General features: G+C 27.7%; 1 protein-coding gene and 1 pseudogene across 1 annotated transcript in view; one reads left to right on the top strand and one right to left on the bottom strand.

The window, feature by feature from the left end:
- The first annotated feature begins 1,668 nt into the window (after positions 1–1,668).
- On the top strand, positions 1,669–2,298 carry LOC122270547 (uncharacterized; annotated as a pseudogene).
- A 2,109-nt stretch (positions 2,299–4,407) lies between these two features.
- The window catches only part of LOC107445490 (WD repeat-containing protein 36), a 30,754-nt gene continuing 10,801 nt past the window's right edge, over positions 4,408–24,360 (bottom strand). Inside the window, exons 10-20 of the mRNA XM_016059892.2 lie at positions 21,979–22,127; positions 20,611–20,725; positions 19,671–19,836; positions 17,414–17,522; positions 17,008–17,087; positions 16,080–16,291; positions 14,098–14,246; positions 13,132–13,245; positions 11,360–11,444; positions 7,977–8,164; positions 4,408–4,695 (exon numbers count right to left, since the gene is read on the bottom strand). Of these exons, the coding sequence (XP_015915378.1) occupies positions 4,549–4,695; positions 7,977–8,164; positions 11,360–11,444; positions 13,132–13,245; positions 14,098–14,246; positions 16,080–16,291; positions 17,008–17,087; positions 17,414–17,522; positions 19,671–19,836; positions 20,611–20,725; positions 21,979–22,127 (1,514 nt within the window). The 3' untranslated portion in view covers positions 4,408–4,548. The remainder of the gene's footprint in view (positions 4,696–7,976; positions 8,165–11,359; positions 11,445–13,131; positions 13,246–14,097; positions 14,247–16,079; positions 16,292–17,007; positions 17,088–17,413; positions 17,523–19,670; positions 19,837–20,610; positions 20,726–21,978; positions 22,128–24,360) is intronic.

Raw genomic sequence — 24,360 nt, 5'->3', positions numbered from 1 at the left:
TCAGGTTACGAAATAATAACTAAAGGTAGAACATGGAACACATGACGTTAATAAAAAAATAACCTTTCCAAGTGTTGAAAATACACTTCAGGTTGATTTATAACAACCAGAAGTGTAAAACGACGCCCTACAGGTTGATAAATATATACCTCTACAAGCATAAAATTATATACCTGAGGTTGAAAAATAATCACCTGAAGTAGAACAAAATACACCTGAGGTTGATTTATAACGACCAGAAGTGTAAAACAACGCACCACAGGTTGATAAATATATACTTCTACAAGCATAAAATTATATACCTGAGGATGAAAATTAATTTCCTGAGGTAGAACAAAATACACCTGAGGTTGATTTATAATAACCTGAAGTGTAAAATGACACACCTTAGGTTGTTGAAAAAATACTTCCACAAGTGTAAAAAAATATACTTCAGGCTGATAAGTAATAACCTAAGGTTGAAAATGAAACACTTTAAAGTAGTAAATATCTACCTCTCCACAGATGTAAAATTAAACACCTCAGGTTGAAACATATATACCTCTGGAGGTATATTTAAGGTTGATTTTGAGGTATTCATTTGCACCCTTTTCAACCTTAGCGACGTATTTAAATAACAACCTCCTTTATACCTCGATTTTTTCATAAGGGTAGACAGGAGATTGTGATAAATTTAAAGCTAGACTGGTAGCTAAAAGTTACATGCAAGTCCCTGGAATTGACTTTCAAGAAACTCTCCCGTGATCAAATCAAAATTTATCAGATCTTATTGGCACTAGCTGTGGAATGTGAAATGGATATTCATCAAATGGATATAACAGGGTTCCCACTCAATTTCAGAAAAAAAAAATTCCCTGACTTTTCCAGGTATTCCAGATTAATTTCAACGAAAATCCATACCATATTTTATCTATACTACGAAATTTTTCATCAGAAAATTTGGATTCTTTTATTTGTTATGCCAAGTATTAGATTTTTTGTGAAAAATAAATATTATATGAGGAAGGAAGCATTTCAGTATGTCTAAAATGTAAAACTTCTACAATAAATAATAGATGTTAGAATTATTTAACTCGAATCTCAATAACTGAGTATTGTTACTGATAATTTTAAGACTGGTTTCTTTCCAGCAATAATGAAGGAGTTTTCCAGGCTTTTGCAAGAAAACTGCAACTTTCCCTGATTTTTGGAGTTGAAATAAAATTCCCTGACAATTCCAGGTTTTCCCTGACCCGTGGGAACCCTGATATAACTGCTGCTTACCTGAATGATACTTGAAAAGAAGGCATTTACATGAAACAGCCTGAAGGAGCCATAGTGCCAGGCAAAGAACATCTTGTTTGCCACCTTAAAAGCGATCTATGTATTTACTATCATTCAAATAAAACACTTTACCTTGACATATATGCTGATGATATGCTTGTTGTTGGAAATCCAGAAGTCACAGATAACTTTTGTTTAAACTTAAGGTTAAACAAAAGTTTAGAGCAAGAGATCTTGGAGAAGGAGGTGAAATTTTATTGATGAAAGTGAAAAGGTATGCTGATGGATCCTTAACCCTAGACCAATCATCCTACGTTGAAGTATTGAAAACGTTTGATGCAACCTTACTCAGAGGATGATCAACTCCCTTAGACCCAAGTGTTGAACACTATAAGTTAACCGATGATGAGTGGAAGGAAACTAAAGAAACATCGAACAAAATTCCATACAGGCAGTTTACTGTACCTTGCCTGTGGTACTCGCCCTGACATTGCTTATAGTTCAACTTATATGAGCCAGTTTAAGGAAAGACCTTCTGAAAACCATTGGCCAAGTGTCAAACACTTATTCAAGTATCTTAAACATACAAAACATCTTTGTTTGACATATAGAAAAACTCGAAAGAAGATAGAAGTATTTTCCGATGCAGACAGAGCAGCAGATTGCATTGGCAGAAAATCATTTAGTGATTATGTGGTCATTCTTGGGGGTGCTGCGGTGTCTTGGTCCAGTAAGAAACAACATTGCACTGCATTGTCTTCTGCAGAAGCTGAATACCTGGCAATGACCCATGCCACCAAAGAAGTATTGTGGATAAAGAGTTTACTGTTTGAGCTCGGTAAAGAAATGTTTGTACCACCTCCCATACTAATAAATGTTGATAACCAGGCAGCTATGTTCATAGCTAAAAATCAAACTACGTCTGATTGGAGTAATCACATACATCTTATGGATAATTTCATTTGTGACAATGTAGTTCAAAAAATTTTTGAGTTTCAATATATTAATTCACGAGATAATGTAGCTGACCATTAACAAAAAACATTCCGAAGAAAGTTCTCAATAGTTTGAGGACTCAGTTAGGTTTTACAGAATAACTGTGATATATTATGTATATGTGTAATGATCATTCCCGGGCCCTGTTAAGGTATATAAAATACCAGAACAGGGAACAAGGCATATTTTTAGCCAAATATTGTACACATAAAGTAATGATTAATCAATAAAACCAACGATGATAGAATCAACCAATTAGGTTACTGCAAGTAATCTAATTGATGAATTGCCTTATTTGTTAATCTGTTTTTGGCAACAGTCGTTGTAATTTAAAAAAAATATCAATAGAAGCTTCTTTTTCTGACGAAGTTTTTCTCATGTTATAATCTTTATTAAAATATTTCTTTTCTCAAAATGATCTGTTCATTTACAATTATTATTTAATTTCAACAAATTAGGTTTCTCACCAATATGAGCCCGTTTGTGGTTTGTCAAACAAAATTTTCATGAAAAACTCTTTATTTTGGTTTGTCTCAACATTTAAAAATACAGTGCACTCCCGATTATCCGGGTTAATCACCGGGACAGGTCGCACGGACAATCGAAAAACACGGATAATCCGAAAACTCCTTTTGTTAAAGAAAAATTCAATATCAGTACAAAAAATATAAAAATTACTGACATTTGCATGCATAACATCAAACTAGGAATTTTCCTTTTTAAAAAATGTGCAATGCGTCTTCGCCATATATCGATACACATATTTTGCGAACCGCAGTAATGTCAACGTAATCAAATCCTCCCATGTAATCTAATAAAGCTTCCACAGAGCAGCAGAATGAGAAATTGTATTTCAGTCATTTACTACATCAGTTACTATCATCACTATTTGATTTAACAATATACGATGTCTTCATCAGTCAAATACTGGAAGCCAGGCTCACATGCATCACTTTGAAACCTATCTTCTAAATTTTCTTCATCAAGAATTTCGAAACCTTAGATTTCTTTTGCATGTTCGAGAATACTGTTATCATATTTTTCTTGAACATCTGAAGAGGATTGTTCATCAAGCGGTATGATCTTTCTCCAAGATCGTGATAACGGAGACGATTTTACCTTAGACCATATTACTGATGTTCCATATACTGCAATCCAATAACGAATATTGCTTCCAAAAATTTGGTAGTGTTATAACTTCATGAATCAAATTTTTTTAATCTTGAAAATGTTTCTCTTTATATTTTTTGTTTGACTCCGGAATGAGCACGGATAATCGAGAGTGTACTGTACCAATAGTTTCGCCTGTATATTAAGGTTTGCCTATAATATTTCACTCAAAATATCTATTTTAGAATTAGTTGAAAATAAAAATTTTTGTTTAGAAAGGAGGTTATGAGGTTTACCAAACGGTTTTGAGGACAAACATTAGTTAATTTAGTGTTCTATTTCAAGAAGAACTAATACTTGATTTATCAATAACTTTCATTCATGAGTTGCTATAACAAAACAACTTTTCATGGCCAAACATTAACCTTGGAGGTCAGTTTCAAAAAGCTTGCTTAATTTTTTATTGGCATTAACTTTTCCCTCCTGGTGATGTGAGTTGTAAGAAGCTAAAGCTTTAGCTAAATAAATGTTTTTTGGAGTATGGGATTAAAAGAAAATTGTTGGTCTGCTAACCATTTTCTACCATGGCCACACCATAACTAATTCAAATTTCAGATTAAAAAAAAAAATAAAAAAAAATCGCATTTTGAGATTTTAGTTTTAGAAGATTTCAGCCTAAAGAACATCTTCAGATGATTTTGTTTATTTACAATAACCTTTTAATTAGTTAACATTTGAAGGTAAAATTCAAAAGTTAAAATCCAACTAAAAAGCATTTATTGCAGACATGATATAACTGACCCACATCTGGTTGTTGCAAGAATACTTTACATACAACCATTAATGCATATTTTCCCCAAAATACTTAAAGTACCAAACAATATCAGTTTATGTGCAAAAGGTAAGAACACTTTATTGGTGCAAAACATGGGTTGACTATTATAAATAAACTGATTTGATTTGAGTCAAAATTATATTTTGAGAGAAATTTAAAAAAGATTGCAATCAGATGCAACTAGAAAAATAATTAATTCAAAATCTGTAATAAAACATTTATTCAAAAATAAATACACTATTTACACGAAAAGTAGTACTCCAACATAACATACTTTAATATTTTTTCCCCTATGACTCAGATGACGATGATAACATTTTCATGAAAGACAGAGAACGAGTGAATTAAAATACAGCACTCATGGCATAGTTTCCAATGCATAAAATATAGTTCATTTTCTCCTGCAAAGATTCCCACACTTTAGAAGATTCAGAAATTTCTTTCAAAATTTCCCTTAAGCTGTTTTCTTTTCCAACCATTTCATAGTGAATCTATTAAAAAACATGGGGTTAACAAAATATATTAATTAATAATATAAATTTAAAAAGTTTTTATGAATCACTTGCATAATTATTATCAGAGCCAATAAAAATAATAAAAATAGAGTTAAATCTCAAAAGAGCAGCAACTCTAACACAAGGAGAAAACCCTTGAAAATTTTATATACAAAAAAACTTGATATCAATATATATACTCTACGTGTTTAATATAATTTTTTGAACAAATAGTTATAGTTAAAAAACCTACTAATGAAGAATATCACATCTCAATAGCAACTAATTTAAGAAAAAAAAACTTAGTTCTTATATAAAAAAAGCACGACATTAGATTTTAAAATCAAGTGAATCTGAATCGCAACATTAGATTTTAAAAGGAGGTAAAACAAATTTCGATACCGGATTTTTAAATCAAGTAAATACGAATCGGGATGCTTGTTTATTTAAATTGCATGAATACGAATCGCAATATGTGACTTGTTTAATAATACAAGCGTGTGAATAAGAATAGTGACATTGCATTTTAAACTCGCTTGAATATGAATCGCGAAATTGATTTTAAAATGGTGTGAACATGATTCCCAATGTGTAACTCTTAAGCTTTTGAGTTTTCTGATTGACTCATTTCTATCTGAATAGTTCAAAAATGGCTCTCAAAATCTTCCTCGACCACATAACTTTTTTTTAAATCTTTTTATGTTCTTGAGACCAAATCTCAAGTAAATAGCATTTAGTTTCATCAAAGTTTTATATAGTTTGGGTTTCAGATTATGTGTTAATGTTTTAAAATTGAATTATTTTTGCAATGTCAAAAGCTGCAGTTACGTTACATTAAGCCTTTATTTAACTTCTGACATAAAATCATTACTTTCAGTTACAACTAAACATAAGTATTTGAACTTTGCAAATTAATTGATCTTTAGTTTTTTCACTTACCTTTTTACTATTATTTTCTAATTTACAATTACTTTCCATTTGACAGTTAATTTTTATTTAGCTTGCCATTATTGGAATTCATGAAGGCATTGAGCTTGAATAAAAATAATTATTAACTAGCTTAGCTAGAAGTATTATTTAATTGTAGAATTGTTACAAATTCAATTTAAAAAAAAATCATTATAATTCTAACTTTGCTATGAGGTGCATCAAGTTAACATACAACATAAGTTAACATAAACAAAGGCAAACCTTTTTTCTATGTTTCTTCAAAATGCATGAAATTTAAGTATAAGTAAAAGAACTTTGAAGTTTGAAGAACTTTGAACCAAAAAGTGAAACATCATTTGATTGTTATTTTATTTAGTTTATTAGACTGCTAAATTATATCCACCACAAGAGGATATGGTATACTTAATGCCACATAGAAGAAAAGAAAAAACTAGAATCAAGCACAAATAAAACTGCAATAATAGACACACTATATTTAAGGCTCTATAAACAAGAATCTTCGCCAGCATCTTAACTTTATATTTGGTATTTAGACAAAGAGGAAGGTTCTTATAAAACTAAAATTATAGTACAGTAGGGAACCGATTATCCGGAACGATCGGGACCATCGCTATTCCGGATAACTGATTTTTCCGGTTTTCTGAATCGCTACAAAAAGCCGTTTTTGTATTGTTAAACCCAACTAACAAAGAAATTATTTTTGGAAATAATCTTAAAAAGAAGAAAAAACGATGAAGTAATACACTAATGATTATTTCCAAAATTATGGTAAGGTAAACATCTTTCAAAAAAGAAAGAAAAATCCTGAAATCTTATGAGGGAATATTTTTTTTTTTTTTTTTTAAAAATAGTGGGAAAATTTATCGAATTTCGTTCCGGTTTTTTGGTTTTCCGATTTCCGGATAACGGGTTCTGTACTGTATGTTTATTTCTGTACCCTTTTTGGGGTTCATTCAATTTCCTTTGCTTTGTTCTAAGTTATATTATCTTCTAACCTTGTTTGAAATGATATTGTTTTCCTTATATCAGTTATAGTTTGTTACTGTAAAAAATATGAAATGGTTCAAAACATTATTTAAGAAAAGTCTCAAAAGCAAACATTATATATAAAAAAATTAATTATAATAATAATCATCACAAATCAGGAAAAAATTATGATGGAAGCCTAAAATATTTTGTGAAATTAGTTAAGAAAAATATTTTATTCCACTGTCAGACTGGCAAAAAGTTTGCAGTCCATAAGGCACAGGTTTTCAAGGTTTTAAGGCACAGGTATGGGGCCATGACTGCTTGATGTTATAACTATTCCATAACTGCCAACCTTAGGAATAAAAATTTAGGAACACTACATGCGACAAAATTATACGCACCAATCACAAGAGTAAGACAAAAATGTAACTATTAAATAATAACACTAATAGAAATATCATTAAATACCTTATGTAAATTAGTAAAACAAAACTATAAACTCCATCTTTTGTGGGAAATTTATAATATTAATATTATTTTGCAATTAGAAATACCGGTATAATAGTTTAAAAACAACCATTACCTATTATATAATTATTCCTCTCCAAATTATAAAACACAGGTAAATAATAATCTACATCATAAACAAATATTTCCGATGCAGGTGTTTAAATACTTTAATACATTTGTTAAAAAGTAATAATAGTTGCAGTGTTAACAATTTAGTGAAATGATCAGCAACAGCTATTAGAGTAGCACTGTCCAACAAAAAGCTACTAAAAAATACATCTGCAAAATAATCACAGGAAGCGCGCCTGAGGAGATTGGATTAAAAGCAAGGGATTGGTTTAAAAGCAAACATACTGCAGTTTCACGAAAATTCAGATTTGATTAAAAAATTAGGAACCAACAGTTGGCAGCTATGCTATTCAGATATTGACTATCATATGGGTCAAACAGAATACGAAATGCCATTAAGGTTTTTAAACTCTGATAGCTTATTTGTGAGTTTTTTTTTTAAAGTTGTGACAGCTAAACAAAAAAAATTATAATTTTTTTTTAGAGAAAAAAATATTTTTTATCATTTTGCAGAGTATTTTCTTCTAATTACCCACATATGAAGTGAACATTATATATAGTTATAATACTTGCATATTTAGCAGTTAGTGGACCTCAAAATTTTTGACAAAATAGGCAGCCGTTCAACGGGAAAGGTTAGAAACCACTGGCATAAGGAATTAATATTTTTTGCGACATTGAGGTTTAACTGTATAACAGTTTTATATCGTAAATCTAAATATATTCTAAAATAAATTAATTAGCGGCCATGTTTTGCATAAAAAAGCTTAATATTTTACCTGAAGGAATAATGCTGAGTAGGAGTTGGTCAGTTCGAAATCAAAATTTGTTTTAATCATGGCATTAATCATTCTTAGGAAGGATTCCATCAGATGAATAGAACCTCCATTTTCAGGGCTTAAACAACGAATTTCAACATCAATGTTGGAAGGCGATAAAGTTTTAAGCTTATTAAAAACTTCTTTATCTAAAAGAAACAGAGAAAATTAATGAAATTGCATTGAAAACTTTTTGACACTTTTCATAAAATTAAAATTTGTACAGAAATGTTAAGAATATTTAAGATAAATGACTCAGCATATGCTTTGCAAATTTCACATACTTTTTATTTATTCTCTTCATATATTTTGATAATATGAAGAGAGAAAAATCAGGTTCCACGAAATAATATAAATTTCTATTAAGTATTGTATAATATGAAATTTTTTTTAGATATGTTTACAACCAATAATGTAATTATAAATTTGATAATAATATTTTTAATTTATGATAGACACTTAACGGATTTGAATTAAAGTATTTTTAATATGTTTATTTTGAGTTCACAATTTTAAACATATTGAATGCTACAAGTTTGAAATTGTCGATAGCTTCTACTACCGTGGCTAGAAAGTGATGAATCAGAAAAATTAAGATACTGAGATAACTTGACGCATTGCTGCCGTGAATAGTTGTCTTAATGGGTATAGGGATTTTCTAAAATCCAAAGTAGCAAATAAATAAAATCATGTGATATAAAATATATGTGATACATAATAAGACTTTAACTCACATTTGTCTTGCATATTAAGCTATGACAAAACCACTATCTCTGAGCAGGGTTGGCAAGTTTTTGACACATGACGGTTTTTACCGGTTTATATACCATGGTTTTTACCGTCATGTCAAAAAACCCTCTGTCAAAAACCCATAGTTTTGATAAAACTGTATTTTAATTTGAGTTTAACTGCTTATGATTTAAAATTAATTCATTTTTGGGCAATAAAATCAGAAAAAAAGTTGTTAAAAGATATTTAAGAACAGATTTTTGCATTTTTCCAACATGATTATATCAAAACATACTATTTGAAGTAAAATATTAGGATACTAAACAAAATTTTCAACATTTCCAAGCATCATTTTGTTTGGCATATTACATTACTGAAGAATGTCAAGTCATTCCTGACTTAGAGTTTGTTAGTAGTTACAAGTTTTTAAAGTTTTTTTCAGCTTATTTCTAATATTTAAGAAATGCCAAATTTTAAATTCTTCTTTTTAGTTCTTGAATTTATTAATAGTTCCAAGTTTTTTTGTTTGTTTGTTTATTTCTAAAAATTAAGAAGTGCAAAATTTTGTATCCTTTGCAAATCAAGCTATAATGATAAAAGTTAAGTATCACTATTTTTTAATAAGTATGTTACAATATTTCTGTATGAATGTTTATCCTTCAATAAGAATATGTGTATATAGTTGCAAAATCAATAGCAATCATTTACAACATTCATTTATAAAGGCTCTCTGAGGTCATAGTTTTGTGAAAGCTTTTGAGTGCAGGCAATAATACAAATACAAAAAGGAACAGATAAACAATAATGACCAAGACAGGCTGTATAGAAAGGCAGTTACTATGAACCACAATACCAGGAATTCTATAGTTAATCAAACTAAAGTGTTTAAAGATTATTTCTAAATCAACAAAGGAAGAGGTATTTACTTTGTGCTACGTAGAATAAATTAGAATATTCTAAATACACTGGTGTAAGAAATTAAGAGAATTTGCAGACTTGGTCGAATATCTCTACAACTACTGGACCGATTTTAATATGTACATACATTGATACAATACAAAACAAATAATTTATATTAAACAATTGTTTAATATAAATATTTATATTAAACAATAAATTTTTAGTATGCTAAACGCCTTAACAAATATTATTGGAATAAAAGGAAAGATCATAATATAATGAATATGACAAGTTTTTTAAAAGAGAAACTTGTGAAAGAAAAAGTTATAAATTCAACAAATAATATTCATTTTCTGATTCACTAAAAAGTATTCATTAATCAAATAAATGATACATTACAATCAATTGTAATACACATCAGGGTGCGTAGCCAAATCTTTGAATCAAAAATAAGCAATTTTTAAAAACTTTTCAAGCACTTTACAAAAATGTTCAAGCACTCAAAAAATTCATATTCAATCATTGATATCATTGAAAAACAAAATCTTTTTATAAACAGTTTTAGCGTTAAAAAAAAAACCAAAAAGAAACAGACGTAAATCAAAACAATCAGTACTTTCCCACATCATCCAGTGAATTCAACTTGACCCTGAACTCAGAACAAAAGTACCCGAACCCCCTACGTCAAAAAAGTGTTAGAAGTAAAATAAAATAAACAATAATAAAATTAAAATAAATTAAAAAGAAAAACATTTCATAAGGATCTGATATTCTCCATCCGAATTGGAGCACTCGGGTTTCAGTTTCAAGTGTGCGTGCATGCGCAAGTCATAACGTGGGTACGACATGAAGTCAGTGTGGATGATTATGTAGCAAACACCCCATTTTTCGTGAAATGCATGGGATCCACCAGATATCACTGAAGGGGAAAAAAAAGCACTTTTTAAAAACGGCAGCTGAAAAATGCACCTTTAAAAGCTTTTAAAAACGAAATCCCCAAAAAAGCACCTTTAAGTACTTTTTACAAACGCTACGCACCCTGACACATGCATGATCATGCGTAACGCTAGTTGGAGTCGGCAGGTATTAAACAGCGTTTGCAGAATTAAAAAAAAGGAGTCAATAGGGGGTATGGTCCCCTCTTACAGATATACAGGCCTTGCAGCATAATTTCATACTTGGAATAAGGCAGCTTATCATTTCCTGTGGCAATTTCATACCTTCCAACTCCAACGAGTGTTACGCACGATCATGCGTGTGTATCACAATTGTTAAATGGTTATTTATTTTGTATTGTATCAATGTATGTACATATCAAATTTCATAGAAATTGATCCAGTAGTTCTAGAGATAATTGACCAAGTCTACAAATTCTTTTAATTTCTTATACTAATGTATTTTAAAATATTGTTAATTTGATTTAAATTACAAACAAGTTTATTACTAAACTGCAAATATAGTTAAATAATATAATTCTATAGTTTAAAATTAAGGAACAAAAATTTAAAGAATATATATATTTTTTAAAAATTAACAAGTGGCACACTAGATACTTGAAAATTTAACTTGCACTACAATCGAAAAAGGTGTGCCATCTTTGCTCTACATCTTAAGAAAATAATTTGTAGAACATTTTTTAAAATTTAGAATAATAAAATAGTAAATTAAAATAATGACAATATAAATGAAGAGCAACAAGCATTAATATTACTTACATTTCTCTAAATCATCAGCTGTTTCTAGCAAAGTAGAAAATTCTGACTTATGTTGCATTAAACGGAGAATTTTAGAATTATCCTTCTGTGAGATAAAAAGAAATAAATAAAAAAAGGTCAAAGTTATTTTTAAAAGAAAGGAAATAAAAATATAGCAAAACAACAAATTCAATAGTAAAGGTCAAAGAATTTAGTCTTGATTTATAGCTTATAAATAGCAACCATATACAAAATTTAAAAAAAAAAAAAAAAATCAAATAAAGTTTACACACCATAAAAATGCTATAAAAACTAAATAAAATATTAACCAAACAAGAAATTTTAAAGATTTCTATCATTATAAAAACGTTGCATAATAACCACTAATTTAAAGACAACAAATATTTTTTATAACATCTCTAATTTAAGAATATAATAAATATCTAAAAATTAATTTAGAAACAGAAAAAAATCTAATCAAAATAAATAACATTTTTATAAATTTTAAAATTTACTTTTGTTTAGGTACATTTATTTCAGTATTTAGCATTATTATATTTTATCTCAGTAGATTTAGCCTGATAAATTTAGTAAAAAATCGGTTCTAATAGGGATTTTTATGAGAATTTTCTGAATTTTAAAATCTTTCTTAAAATTTACAAAAACTAGCAGAGTTGAAAAAATGGGGAAACTGTCAAAATCTGGAAGTTTACTGGAGAATCCAGTTAAGTTGAAAGCAATGTTTAAAAGCAATGTTAATGTGTTGTTTAAGTTGAAAACAATGTCATAAACAAACCATTAGCTAGAGAAATATAATTTCATTCAACTAAACAAGTACTGAATAGAAATTTCAGTTGACTAACTTATTAAGTAGATCTCAGTTATCTTATTGCACTAAAATGCTACTAGAGGACTAGATATCATATGAACATATAGGTTTTGAATGGGAGAGAACAGCAACACATTTTTTAAACTAGATTGTTTAAAAAATTTGTAGAAATAGTATTTGTTTGAACTAAATTTTTTATTACAATGCTAGAGGACAAACTTTGATATTATAGTATAAACAAAAAATAATTGCTTTTGAATTTATTTCAGCTTTAAAGAGGAGGGAGGACAAACAATTTTTCGAATATAATAAACAATCTAATTTTTTAATGAAATAGAATGATTTAATAAAATTTTCATAAACTTTAAACGAAACAGAACTAAATATTTTAACGTATAATTATATTAAGTTGAGTATAATCAAAGAAACAATTAAAAAAAATTTAAACTTTGGTATACCGTACCAAAAACTCAACACTTATTGGTAAAATAAATTGCGATTAAAGAAAACAAAATATCCTCTATTTTATCAGATCAATAAAAAAAATTTCAAAGTGCAATTGGTCTGAGAAAAAAAAAAAATTTAGCAGACCTATTGACTCTAGTGTGCAAAATTTTTAAAAAGATTTGTATATTAATTTTCTCAGAAATGGCGACCACTGATTTAAAAAAAATAATTTCAAAAAAATTTATTTTTCTATATCTGCTCTAGGTTAGAAGATAGAAAAGTATTGATTGTGAGGTTAAATGCAATTGTCAACAATTTACCACTACTATACGACTCTTAACTGCAAGTTAAAAATTTTCACTAAAACAAAAACTGCAGCATTAAAAAAAGAAAAGAAGAAAGTTAAGTATTTAATACGAATAAAAAGTGCTATAAAATTAAAGGCATGGAAAACTCATCTATGTAATTAATAACAAAGACACATTTATGCATACAAGAAGTAGAGAAAGTAACTTACCTCCTTTTTATCTTTATCATCAACTAGAAATGTTGGATTCAAACCTGATACAACTGGTAGAAAAAACGGTGCATTTTTGGGAATTTGAATGGGCTCTTTTGGTTTGTTTCGACGCTATTAAAAAGAAAAATTTTACACAATGAGGAGAGTTATCTAAGGATAAGATTTATGTCATTTACAGAATGAATGGAGCATTTCACAAGATAAAAGAGGCATTCTTTTAAAACTATTGTTTCTGACAGAAATTTTCCCCAAAAGTAACATTGTAAAACATTAAATTAACACAAATATAAAAAAAATTAATTTAAGTAAATATATTTCAATATCAGTCTAAAACAGTTTTTCCTGTTCTCTAATACAGTTGTTCTATACTGTATCAGTCTAATACAGTTTTCCACAGTTTTTCTGTATCTTTACTGTATTACACTGATACAGTTCTAATCAGTCTAATACAGTATTTCTTCTTGCTTAATTTAAAAGAAAATATCCCTACAGCATAAACAGGGGTAACAGTGACATAAAGAGAAAAACCCTGAAAATTTTATATCAAGATATCAATTTGTATACATGTTTCATAGTTAACATAATTTTTTGAAAATAAGATTTACAATTAAATTACCTACAAATTATAAATATCACACTTTTATAGTAACTAATTTAAGAAAAATCTTAGGTCCTGCAAACACTGCGATGTTGGATTTCTAAAATTCCGCAAATATGAACCTCAATATCGGATTTCAAAATCGCATTAATATGAATCGCAATAATGGATTTTAAAATTGCATGAATATGAGTCGCGACATGCGATTTTTGCGGGATCACTGATAATTTATTTTATGGTGGTTCAAATTACATTTTAATGATCCTGGACTAATGGGCCACTGTTCATTTCGAACATTGACATCTTAAATAAGAAATTCTGATATGTTTAAGATAATATATTGAAAGCAATAATAAGACTCAAACCTTGATAATATCTAGGTCCAAGAGATTTAACCATTGAGAGTTTGGTAACATTGATAAAGTAACAAGATGATCAGAAAATTGGGTAGGTGACATAAATTCTGGATAATCTTCATCCATATCAGTAGAACTACTTTCAACCATTTCAGAGCCTGCAAAGGAATAAATATTGTCAATAAAATCATTTTTATTGATTTACAGTTTATTTCATTTTATAATTTCAAGTTTAAAATTTAGGTTGAAAGAAATTGAAAATCACAGTTTGAAATATACATTTGTGACTTGTTGAAAAAATAGATTTCCATCATATCTCGTTGCTTTAAGTTTTTAAAATAAGTCTCACATATAAACTATAAAAAAGATAGATTTGAATAAATAAATAAAAAAACTTGCATTAATATCAAAAAGATTTCAGAAATTAACAATTGAAAAAGTTGCCTTTTAAATCGTTTTTTTCTCTCCTTTTTTTTGTTATAAACAATTGACTCAGCAAAATTTTGAAAATAATTTTATTCATGAAAAATAAATTAATATAGTAATGAATCAAATATTTCTGAAACAAGCTTAAAAATGAGGGTTACACTAGGCTTTGGTTTTTGATGACTTAAAAAAAATCTCTAAAAACGTTCTGAAATTATATTAGAATTTCAATTTGATAGACAGCACACCAATCAATTAGAAATATTTCCATCAAAAATTTAAATCCAATAACATGCATTTTAAAATATGTATATTAAGAGAAACTGAGATGAAATTTTCATGTGAGCTTGAAACATAACAAATAAATGCTAAAAAGGGAATAAATTAGAAAACCAAAACATGATAATGCATGTAATGTTCATAAATATATTGATGTCTTTTTCCCTTTTTCATAAATGCATATAAATTGAATGTTAAAAAATTTTCAAATAAATTACCCGACACATATAGAAAATTCCATTCAAAAAATAAATATTCTATACAATGAACATCACTAATAATATCACTGGATTATAAAATCAGCTGCTTTTTTAAAAACAAATTTACAAGAACAGAATCATTACAATATCAATACATGCTAAAATTATGATTCTGGTTTTATAAAATAATATTTAATAGGGTGTATGTTTAAAATAGTTTAAAAAAAAAACAAAAACATCTGCTCTTTTTGACTGCATAGTTTGAATTTTTGAAGAATATCTCAAGTTTTGAAAACATATAAATAAGAAATTTCATTTGCCCTCTGTTACAGGTGGGGATAGCTGTTTCTGAGTGAAATAGTAAACTTAATGTTAAAATTTTATAAAACAGGGAGTTTAAAGGAATCAAAACCGCTTATAAATTAAGAAAAGTTATAGAATGCCTATCATCAATCTATGTCAATAATTATTCCTCATTCAATAAAGCAAATCTATTTTCAATAGCTTACAGTAAAGCGCTTGACATTTTAAAAAGTAAGTAGTAAGAAAAGTAAATACCGATAGTTACAAACAATTTCAGAAACTTTCAAACCATTTTGACTTTTGAATTTTTGCTAATCAAACAAATGTGCCAATATTTTATAACCTATATGTAAATTTAAAAAATCTAGCTAATATTTAATTAAAATGTCAAAAGTTGACTCATAAGAAGTAAAATATAAAGCAGTAATTGTTTTTGCTTTAGGTGAATTTGCAAAGTTTAATTTTTAAAATTCTTTTCTCTGAAGTATACAAATTCCAATTTATAAAATTAGAAACTATACAAAATCAAATGTTCTCAGAACAAACATGATTTTAAAAGGCTTCCCTTTAATTTCCCACTCTATTTAATGGAAGAAAAAAATCCTAAAAAAAAAAAAAAAAAAAAAAAAAAAAAAAAAAAAAAAAAAGGGTGAAAAGAATGAAAAAAAAAATTAAAATGTAAACATCACCAAAACCCATGTCTTAGTGATTATAACATATAAAAATATTTCACAAAATAAATTTCGTGTGATTAACAAATGATAAGAAAGAAAAGGAATTTACCATCGATTTCTTGAACATTATTTTGAGGAAGATCAAACAATAAAGGATCATACGAGTCAGGTAATGGGTGAAGGGAAACATTATCAAATAACGTCGAATTAGCCCACAAATATATACCAAGGTTACCAGCATGTGCTGTAGCAAGAAATTCACTTGTTGGTGAAAAAGCGAGACTTACACAAATAGGTGAAACTATGAACCAGTCAATACACCTGAAAGAAACTTATTTTTAAAAATACTTCATTTGAAATTATTCATAAAAATGTTTCATGATCATAGTATTTCAACATTTTATCTCTATTAATTTCTTTACTACAATTTTGACTATTATTTTACTACAATTTAAAAAAGTATTGATTCTTATAATGTCAACTTATGAGTTTGTGAAAAACAACCAAGTTTGTGAAAAACAAACAATGTTTTAAATCAATCAATACTTTCCATTGGGTTTCATCAGAGATGTTAATGATATTTTTTTAAAGCTGCACAAAAGTTAGTGATGTAATTAAATTTAGTGGTAAGTATATTTTATTTATGTTTTTACATATACAAAGTTTTAATCATTTAAAAGCTTCTTTTTAAACCATTTCACTAATTACTCGAGTTTTATTCACTTTTTACGAAGGAAAAACAATTTAAAAACTTGAATAATGTTATTTGTATCGAATATTAAGTATTGGGGTATAGGATAATTAACACGGCCAATCATGGAACTTTTTGGGCTGCACATTCTTGCATGTAGAACTTATATTACTAAAAAAAGTATTTCTAATTTGTTGCTATCAAATTTAACAATGAAGGTTCGAAAAATTTTGAGTTTAAAGTATAATCAAATAATAATTGTTAATAACACTAATGATCAATAAAGATTAAATTTTGATCACAAATATTTATTTCATAATAAAACATAAACAAATAGTAGATTTACCTGCCTGAAGGGATATCCCATGTTTTCACAGAGGAGTCTGATCTTGCAACAATTAACCATCTACAATCATGACTAAATGACTGAAATATCATATTAAATATTCTTAATATACAAACTTATTATTTTCAACAAACTTATTATCTGTATATAAAGTTGGCTAAATTTATTTAAAATAATCTTAAAATGTATAATACATGTATGCAACATAATATTTAATTACATGTATGCAACATAATATATAAAAAACATAGCACTTTAAAACTGAAAATGAAAAAAAAAAAAATTTTTTTTTTTTGGCCAAAAAAAGCAAGAAAGAGAAATTTGGTGAAAAAAACAGGAAAAGCTTCAATTAAGGAAGGAATACACTATACATAGATCAGAAATCCTAAAATCAAAATTCTATTACCATATCAGTGACGCTACCACCATCATCTTCAAAAACCCTAACTATTCTTTTAGATTCAATATCAACAATGATAACTGAAAAACTATCCAGTGCAACAGCAAGCATAGCACTGAAATAAAATGGATTTTATAAGTACCTAATATTAACGAGAACAAATTACATGACAAGATTTAAAGCTTACAGATCATGCAAATTAGCAGTTTGGGCTCCGGGCATTGTAATTAAATATTACTAATACTCTGTCCATACAAGATTAGGCCTTACATAACCTGAATAATATTCTGCCCTCCAACGTAAGAGTTATTTTTACAGGGTAAACATTTAACCACATGTCACATAATAATAATTACAACATTTTAATGTTGAAATAATCTGCCTACACACGTAACAGCCACACACATCACAGCCCATATGCAAGGTTATATAGGAAAAAATATAGCTATTATTTTTTAAAGAATCAAGTTTTAAACAATGAACCATCAGAATAACAAATAAATAATTGAAGAAATGATAATATATAAGACATCAGTTATTAAATGTTTTGTTTCCACAATTCTATATAATGTAAAAATTATAATTAAATAAATATCATCCATATTATAATAAGACTGGACACTTAAATTTGTGTGTTGGTTCAGTTAATTGAACTTTTGTCTGCATTTTGATAAATTTTTAATCAATGCAAATAACTTGCAAAATACTCATTCATAACTGCGAATCACAAGTGGCTTTGCTTTGGAGTAATTAGGCAGGTTTTTTTATGTCCCCTAGTCAATGGCAAACCAGTCATTTTTAACACTGACTAAATACTGCAAATAAGTAAATGAGATGAGGCATTTTAATGCTATAAAATTTATACAATTAACACTTGTTTTTTGTTTTCATTACTACAGTCATAGTGAACCTTCAAGGGACTGCAATTTCGGTTCACTATAATCGGGAGTTCACTATATCCGTTACACAGACAATTTAACTAATGGTTCCAAACTCCTCCCTTTTATTACACATTATTCAAATAAATGACTGAAAAATATTATACAGTTGCAAAATAAAATTAATAATTCTTAGCTGATCAGCAACCCTCAACATCACATATGGAAACACTTCCCGACTCTCAGATTATTTTTTACGAGTTTCTGTTATTCCATTTTTTAAACTGTCTAACCTACCATTCGAGCACATAAAAGTAGTCTCACGAAATCGCTTAACAAATTCATCGACAAATGTCCAGATACTGGAAGATTGCGGCTTCTTTGAATTCTGAACCACTTCAGTAATGCTTCTTCAACATCCTTGTGATCTGTTTTTCTCAACTTTTTTCTGCCATCTAAATTTTTTTTTCATGAGAAGAAATTGTTAATTGCCTATTTTTCCACATGTTACAAACTGTAAATTTGGATAGTTTACATTTGGATAGTCCTCTGACAGAAAATGCATATTGATCCCACTGACACCTTACAGGTGCATCATCTGCCTGGGTTGGAAACATCTGCTTGGTTTGTTTAGGAATGGGAAAGTGAAATAAAAGAAGCAAACAATAAAAAATGCTTATCGCTACATTCCCTTCTATAGCTGGCTTTATAAATCAGTATATGTATTTATTTTGAAGTACAAATTTCGAAATTATTACAAAAAAATTCAGAAAAAAAATCAGTCGAAAGACAGAAAAAAGTTCATTATATCCAACTTCCTCACTTTTTCGGTTCACTATATTCACATAAAATAACATTATTCATGTATAGCAAGGGAAGGGAACGAACATTTCGTTCACTATAAATCGTGTTCACTATAGAGGGGTTTGACTGTATTTTCAAAATTTTTTTTTTATTCACTCTCATCAGGTCATATAATTTTATACAACAAAAAAACAGGAGTTTAGTGAATACTTTTTCAATCATTAATCATCATAATTTGTAATAACTAAATTCAATAAGACAGAAGCACATCAAATATCACTAAAGTGAGCATATAAAGAGGAAAATGAGCAGTGCTTATGCAAAGTGGTAACTTTCTTTTATAGGAGAAAGTAGCTTGTAAATTATAAAAATTAAAAATAATTAAATTTTAGAAAAATATATATCTCAGGGAAGATTAAAAATAATTATGTCAGCATAAAGAGTTAAAAATTTAGATAAATCTAACAATATCTTAAATAATTTGAATGGTCTTAAAGTTGTAGATTTTTCTTAATAAGGCAAATTCACTGAACAAGATAATGCTACATTATGCTTTACTTATTATGATTAAATAAATTTACCTTTCTTTGTGAGATATAATTTTAGCAACACCATAGTTGGTTTCAAGTATTGATAAGAGAGAATGATCTTTGAATTTCCAAAACTTAAGGACTTTATCAGCACCACCAGATACCACAAGTTGATTAAAACCATCAAGAGCAATACCCCTCACACTTTTCTCATGAGCTAAAATTATTAAAATTCAAACAATATAAAAATAGTTATTACAAGTTGTCCAGCAAGAAGACATGTTTAAATTCCCTGTAAATACAGGATTTTCCTTGTATTGTGCAGATATTTAATATTGAATTTTATTGAATAACAAAAAAATACTTGATCATTTAAAATATGTTAATAATCAGAGGAAATAAAATAATATTAATGGGCAGTTTAATAATATAAAATAATCTATAGGTGTTTAAAAATAGTGCAGGTTTTATTCTAGACCTTAAAAAGGGCAGGGCACCAGAAACTGTAAAGGGCATATTCCCCTAAAAAAGAACATCCATTACGAAAAGGAACTTTGGATTTCGCAAAAATCTGCATCGCCTTTAAAAAAACCAAAATATACTAAGTTCTTAGCTTTATCACTACAAAAAAAAAAAAAAAATCTTATTTTCAAAAAGATAGTTTAACTTAATAATTTTGCAGTTAAATAAGCACATTTGATAAACTGGTTTAAATGTTTTGAAAAAGGGTAAGTAACTGTTATAACTGTCGAAAAACAAATCTGAATTTTTCCAAATTCAAGTTTTCATGCACATTTAAAATTTTTTATGGATAGCTACTACACTTTTCTGTTGCCTTTATGGCCATTTTTTTACTTAGATTTCTTGAGTTGAAGCATTAAGATTTTTTGCCTAACTAGAGTTTATTTGCATTCCAGATCATTGAACATTTACAGCATATAAATATACATATCTATTTTACAGTGAGAAAATAAAGGAATTGATCATTTACCAGTATCTTTTCCAAAGGAGCCTCGATATAAACCAGATTGTATATTGAATTTATCTAAGTGACCAGTGTTATAACCAATTAACACAAAATTTCCACAAGAACTGATTGTAAGGCACTGAAAGAGATGAAAATGCCTGTTACTTATCAAAAAAAAAAAAAAAAAAAAAAAAAAAAAAAAAAAATGGAGATGTAAAATTGGTAACTGGTGGAAGGCGGTTAAAGAGATGCAATTTTTTTAGTCTTGAACACTAAAAACAACTAATCACACTATCAAAAATGATATAAATTAGTAGCCAATCTAATACAACGTGGCATGCCTGAATAATACTGGTCGCATGATTTCCAGATTTATGGACAATACTTATACAAATTGTAGACAATACTTATACAAATTTAGACAATACTTAAATAGATAATAGCTCCAAAAATAAGCCCCCTTATAATCTTAGCTATTTATATTAAAAACAAAGACACACACATAAAAATGAAGATGTATAGAAATTAGTTATTAGGTTGATTGGCTAAAGAAATTGTAGCAAATCTACTACAACCATTGGCATACCTGCTGTTGTTTTGAAGATTGATAGACTATACTTATACAATCTTAGTTATTTATATTAAAAACACACACAAATAAAAAAAAAATATGAAGATATATCGAAATTGGTTACAATGCAAAATGGTCATTGACCATTTCATATGTAAACTGAGAAACGGAGAATTATAGAGATATGAATTTCTTAGTCTTTACAAACTCTAATTAAATTGAATATTAAAAACCACTAATCGTGCTATTCAAGATGATTTAACCTTGTAGCCAACCTAAAATAGCCTGAAATTGTTTTTGAGATTGATAAACAATACATAATTTAAGAATACTGTTTTAAAAAAAATTTAATAACTTTTGTACATTTAACATTTCTAAAGGCACACGACTTTAGTTAAATATTAATAAGAAAAAAAATCGAAATTTACAATTAAGTTGAAAACAAAACAGAAATAATAAATAAATAAAATCAATATAAGATTGTCTAAAATAACTTTACTTTTACTGTCTAAAATAGTTTATACTAGCTTATAACTTTAATATTAAGCTTATTTTGATTCTATTTTAACATTATTACTTTCAGATGATGATTAAAAGCATTTCTCAAATACGTTAATACATATTTTTTTTAAAAATTGCAATAAGTTTTATGCATCTCGCAAATTGTTATAATTTCCTGTAACAGAACATTTCAGCAACATTAATTTGCAATTAAAATACAACATTAATTTATTTTCAAATATTTATAATTAAAAAGCTTCTTGAAATTTATTAAGGAAATTTAATGCCTTTCTTTATTGTTATAGGAAACAAACTATTACCAAAGCTTCAACATGTTTCATTCCTTTGAACCGTTCATGCATTGGTTTATGTTCTCCCATACAGCTTCTATCAAAGGACCAAGTTGTTACTATTTTGGAATGGCGGTGAATAGCAGCAACATTATCCCAATCCTTTTCTCTGGTAGTTTCTAAAATAAATTTTTTAAAATAAATAATTCGAACAATTTAGGTAGTTTATAAAGTTTATAATAGGTAGTTTATAAATATAGAGACGTAAAAAAAAATTATAAAATTTTTTTACGGCATTGAAAAAACAATTAAAAAAAAGTTAATCATTAGGTAAAAAAAATTTCAGGCATTAAATAGAGTCACAACTTTAACTAATTTCTTAACTTCTACCATTTTTTTTTTTACTAATTTACTAAGTCTTACATCAATAGCTAAATAGTTGAATGCAATTTTTTTAAATTCCCCATTTTGATTTCTTCTTTTTACAAAATTACACTGCAATTATTTATATTCTTTGAAGACCATACATATACACTATTTCAACAGAATCTGGCTTTGTTGCTCGATGTTCACCTAAACTTAATGGTATCTATAGATCAGGTTTTTACTGTGATGGTGTTCTTGAGGACTCTGCAGCCTCAAAAAGTTTGTAGCTGATATAGCAATTCAAAAAATTTTGAAGCTGAGATGGAAGCTATTTATGAAGCAATCTTTAGATTTCCTTCTATCACAAATTATAAGAAGTTTTATTTTTAAATTCTATTTAATTTTTGGCTCTCACTAAAATACTGGGGCAGGATGACTTTCTAGCCATTGTAGCAGTGTTATCCAAAGAAAAATTTTTAGAGATACTTCTGCACCAATTTTTGAGGAGTAAGTTTCTTAAACAGAGGGTTGAATTTCAAAACAAATTATATTTGTGAATTAATGCCCATTTTATAACCCAGATTATATTACAACTAGGATATAAATTATGCAAAGTAAATGCACTAGAATTATAGCTGAGATATTTTACCAAAGAAAATTACTCCGAAAGATTTTATTCACTACTTATGGAATAAAGTTTCTAAAAAAAAAGTTTACAAAATATATTGAATCTAATTTTATCAAAATATTAAAATAGATCCTATAGATCTATAGTTATCAAAATAGAAAAACTGCAATATTTTCCAGTATTTCTGCAATATATATACATTAACTGAACTTAAACTTTAAATAAACCTAATGCAATGTTATGCATTAGGCTTACTCACAATTTTGTATAGTAAAAGGCATTTAATTCATAAAGATAGATAAAAGATTTCTTAATTTAAAAAGGGAGTTCTGAATAAAAGTTAGCATAACATTTTAGAACAAAAAAAGTCTTAAATTGATATCTATAAATGAGGTTTGCTTCATTATGTATTAGCAACACTTATTTAAATATTCAAGCAAGCAATAATCTGCACAAAAATTCTATTTCAATAGAGATTTTTTAAGGAAACTAACTCAATTTTAGGGAATTTTTTAATATGTACAAAAACCAGGAGAAGTTTTACTAAACCAGTAGGCAACTGGCAAAATCCAGTAGTCCAATGGAAAAACCAGTAGAATTGGCAGCTATGTTTAACATAACATTAAACAAATAAACATTATACTCAAACCATAAAAATAATAATCTGCACAGACCATCTCCCGAAAACTCTCTGAGGTATGTTACAGTTACTAATTTCAGACACCACTTTTTACGACTTTTTTAAAGAACCCTAGCAATGCATAGGTTTTGTTCTACTTTTGACTATTTCCCCTGTACTACAAGGGGCAATATGGATTATAATCATGTACTGTTGTGTTCTTATCTTCATGACACCTTTCTATTACCAACCATTTTCAATTTACAGAATTCTGAGTAGTTTGTGAAAATACATAGTAATTGGACTCTTTCCAGATATAGAATTAAATTATAATATAGTTAAAATTATTGTATAAACATTAAGAGAAGATATTTTTTAAAAATTATATCAAATAATTAAACAGGAGAAGAAAAAATACTTTCTGAAATACAAATTTTTTTGTTTGATAATAAATGTATGAATTTCGGCAAAATAAGTATGCAATAATTTTTATTTATAAGCCATTCTTATCTTGAAGCAACTTAGAATTAAGGGAATTTAATTTTAAAGAACAAGGAATGCACATTCATATATCTAACCAATATTTATCTAACCAACTCATTACCCATTAATTGAAAATGCATTTTGCTAGAACAAAACGCACAATCTGTTAATGCCACGAAAATTCAATCTTTCTTTTTTTTTTTTTATCAGACACAAGAAAAACGATGTTTATTAATTTAATTTTTACAGCAAGTTCTGTTTCACGAGACGAGTTTATGAAATAGAGGTTTTTTTCAGGGGCAAATAATTTTCCGTT

Source organism: Parasteatoda tepidariorum, chromosome 9, assembly GCF_982258835.1.
Source record: "Parasteatoda tepidariorum strain Cologne lab strain chromosome 9, Ptep-v5.0, whole genome shotgun sequence".
Lineage (NCBI taxonomy): Eukaryota > Metazoa > Arthropoda > Arachnida > Araneae > Theridiidae > Parasteatoda > Parasteatoda tepidariorum.
The sequence above is the reverse complement of the archived record's forward strand: the minus strand, read 5'-3'. Positions and strand labels throughout refer to the sequence as shown.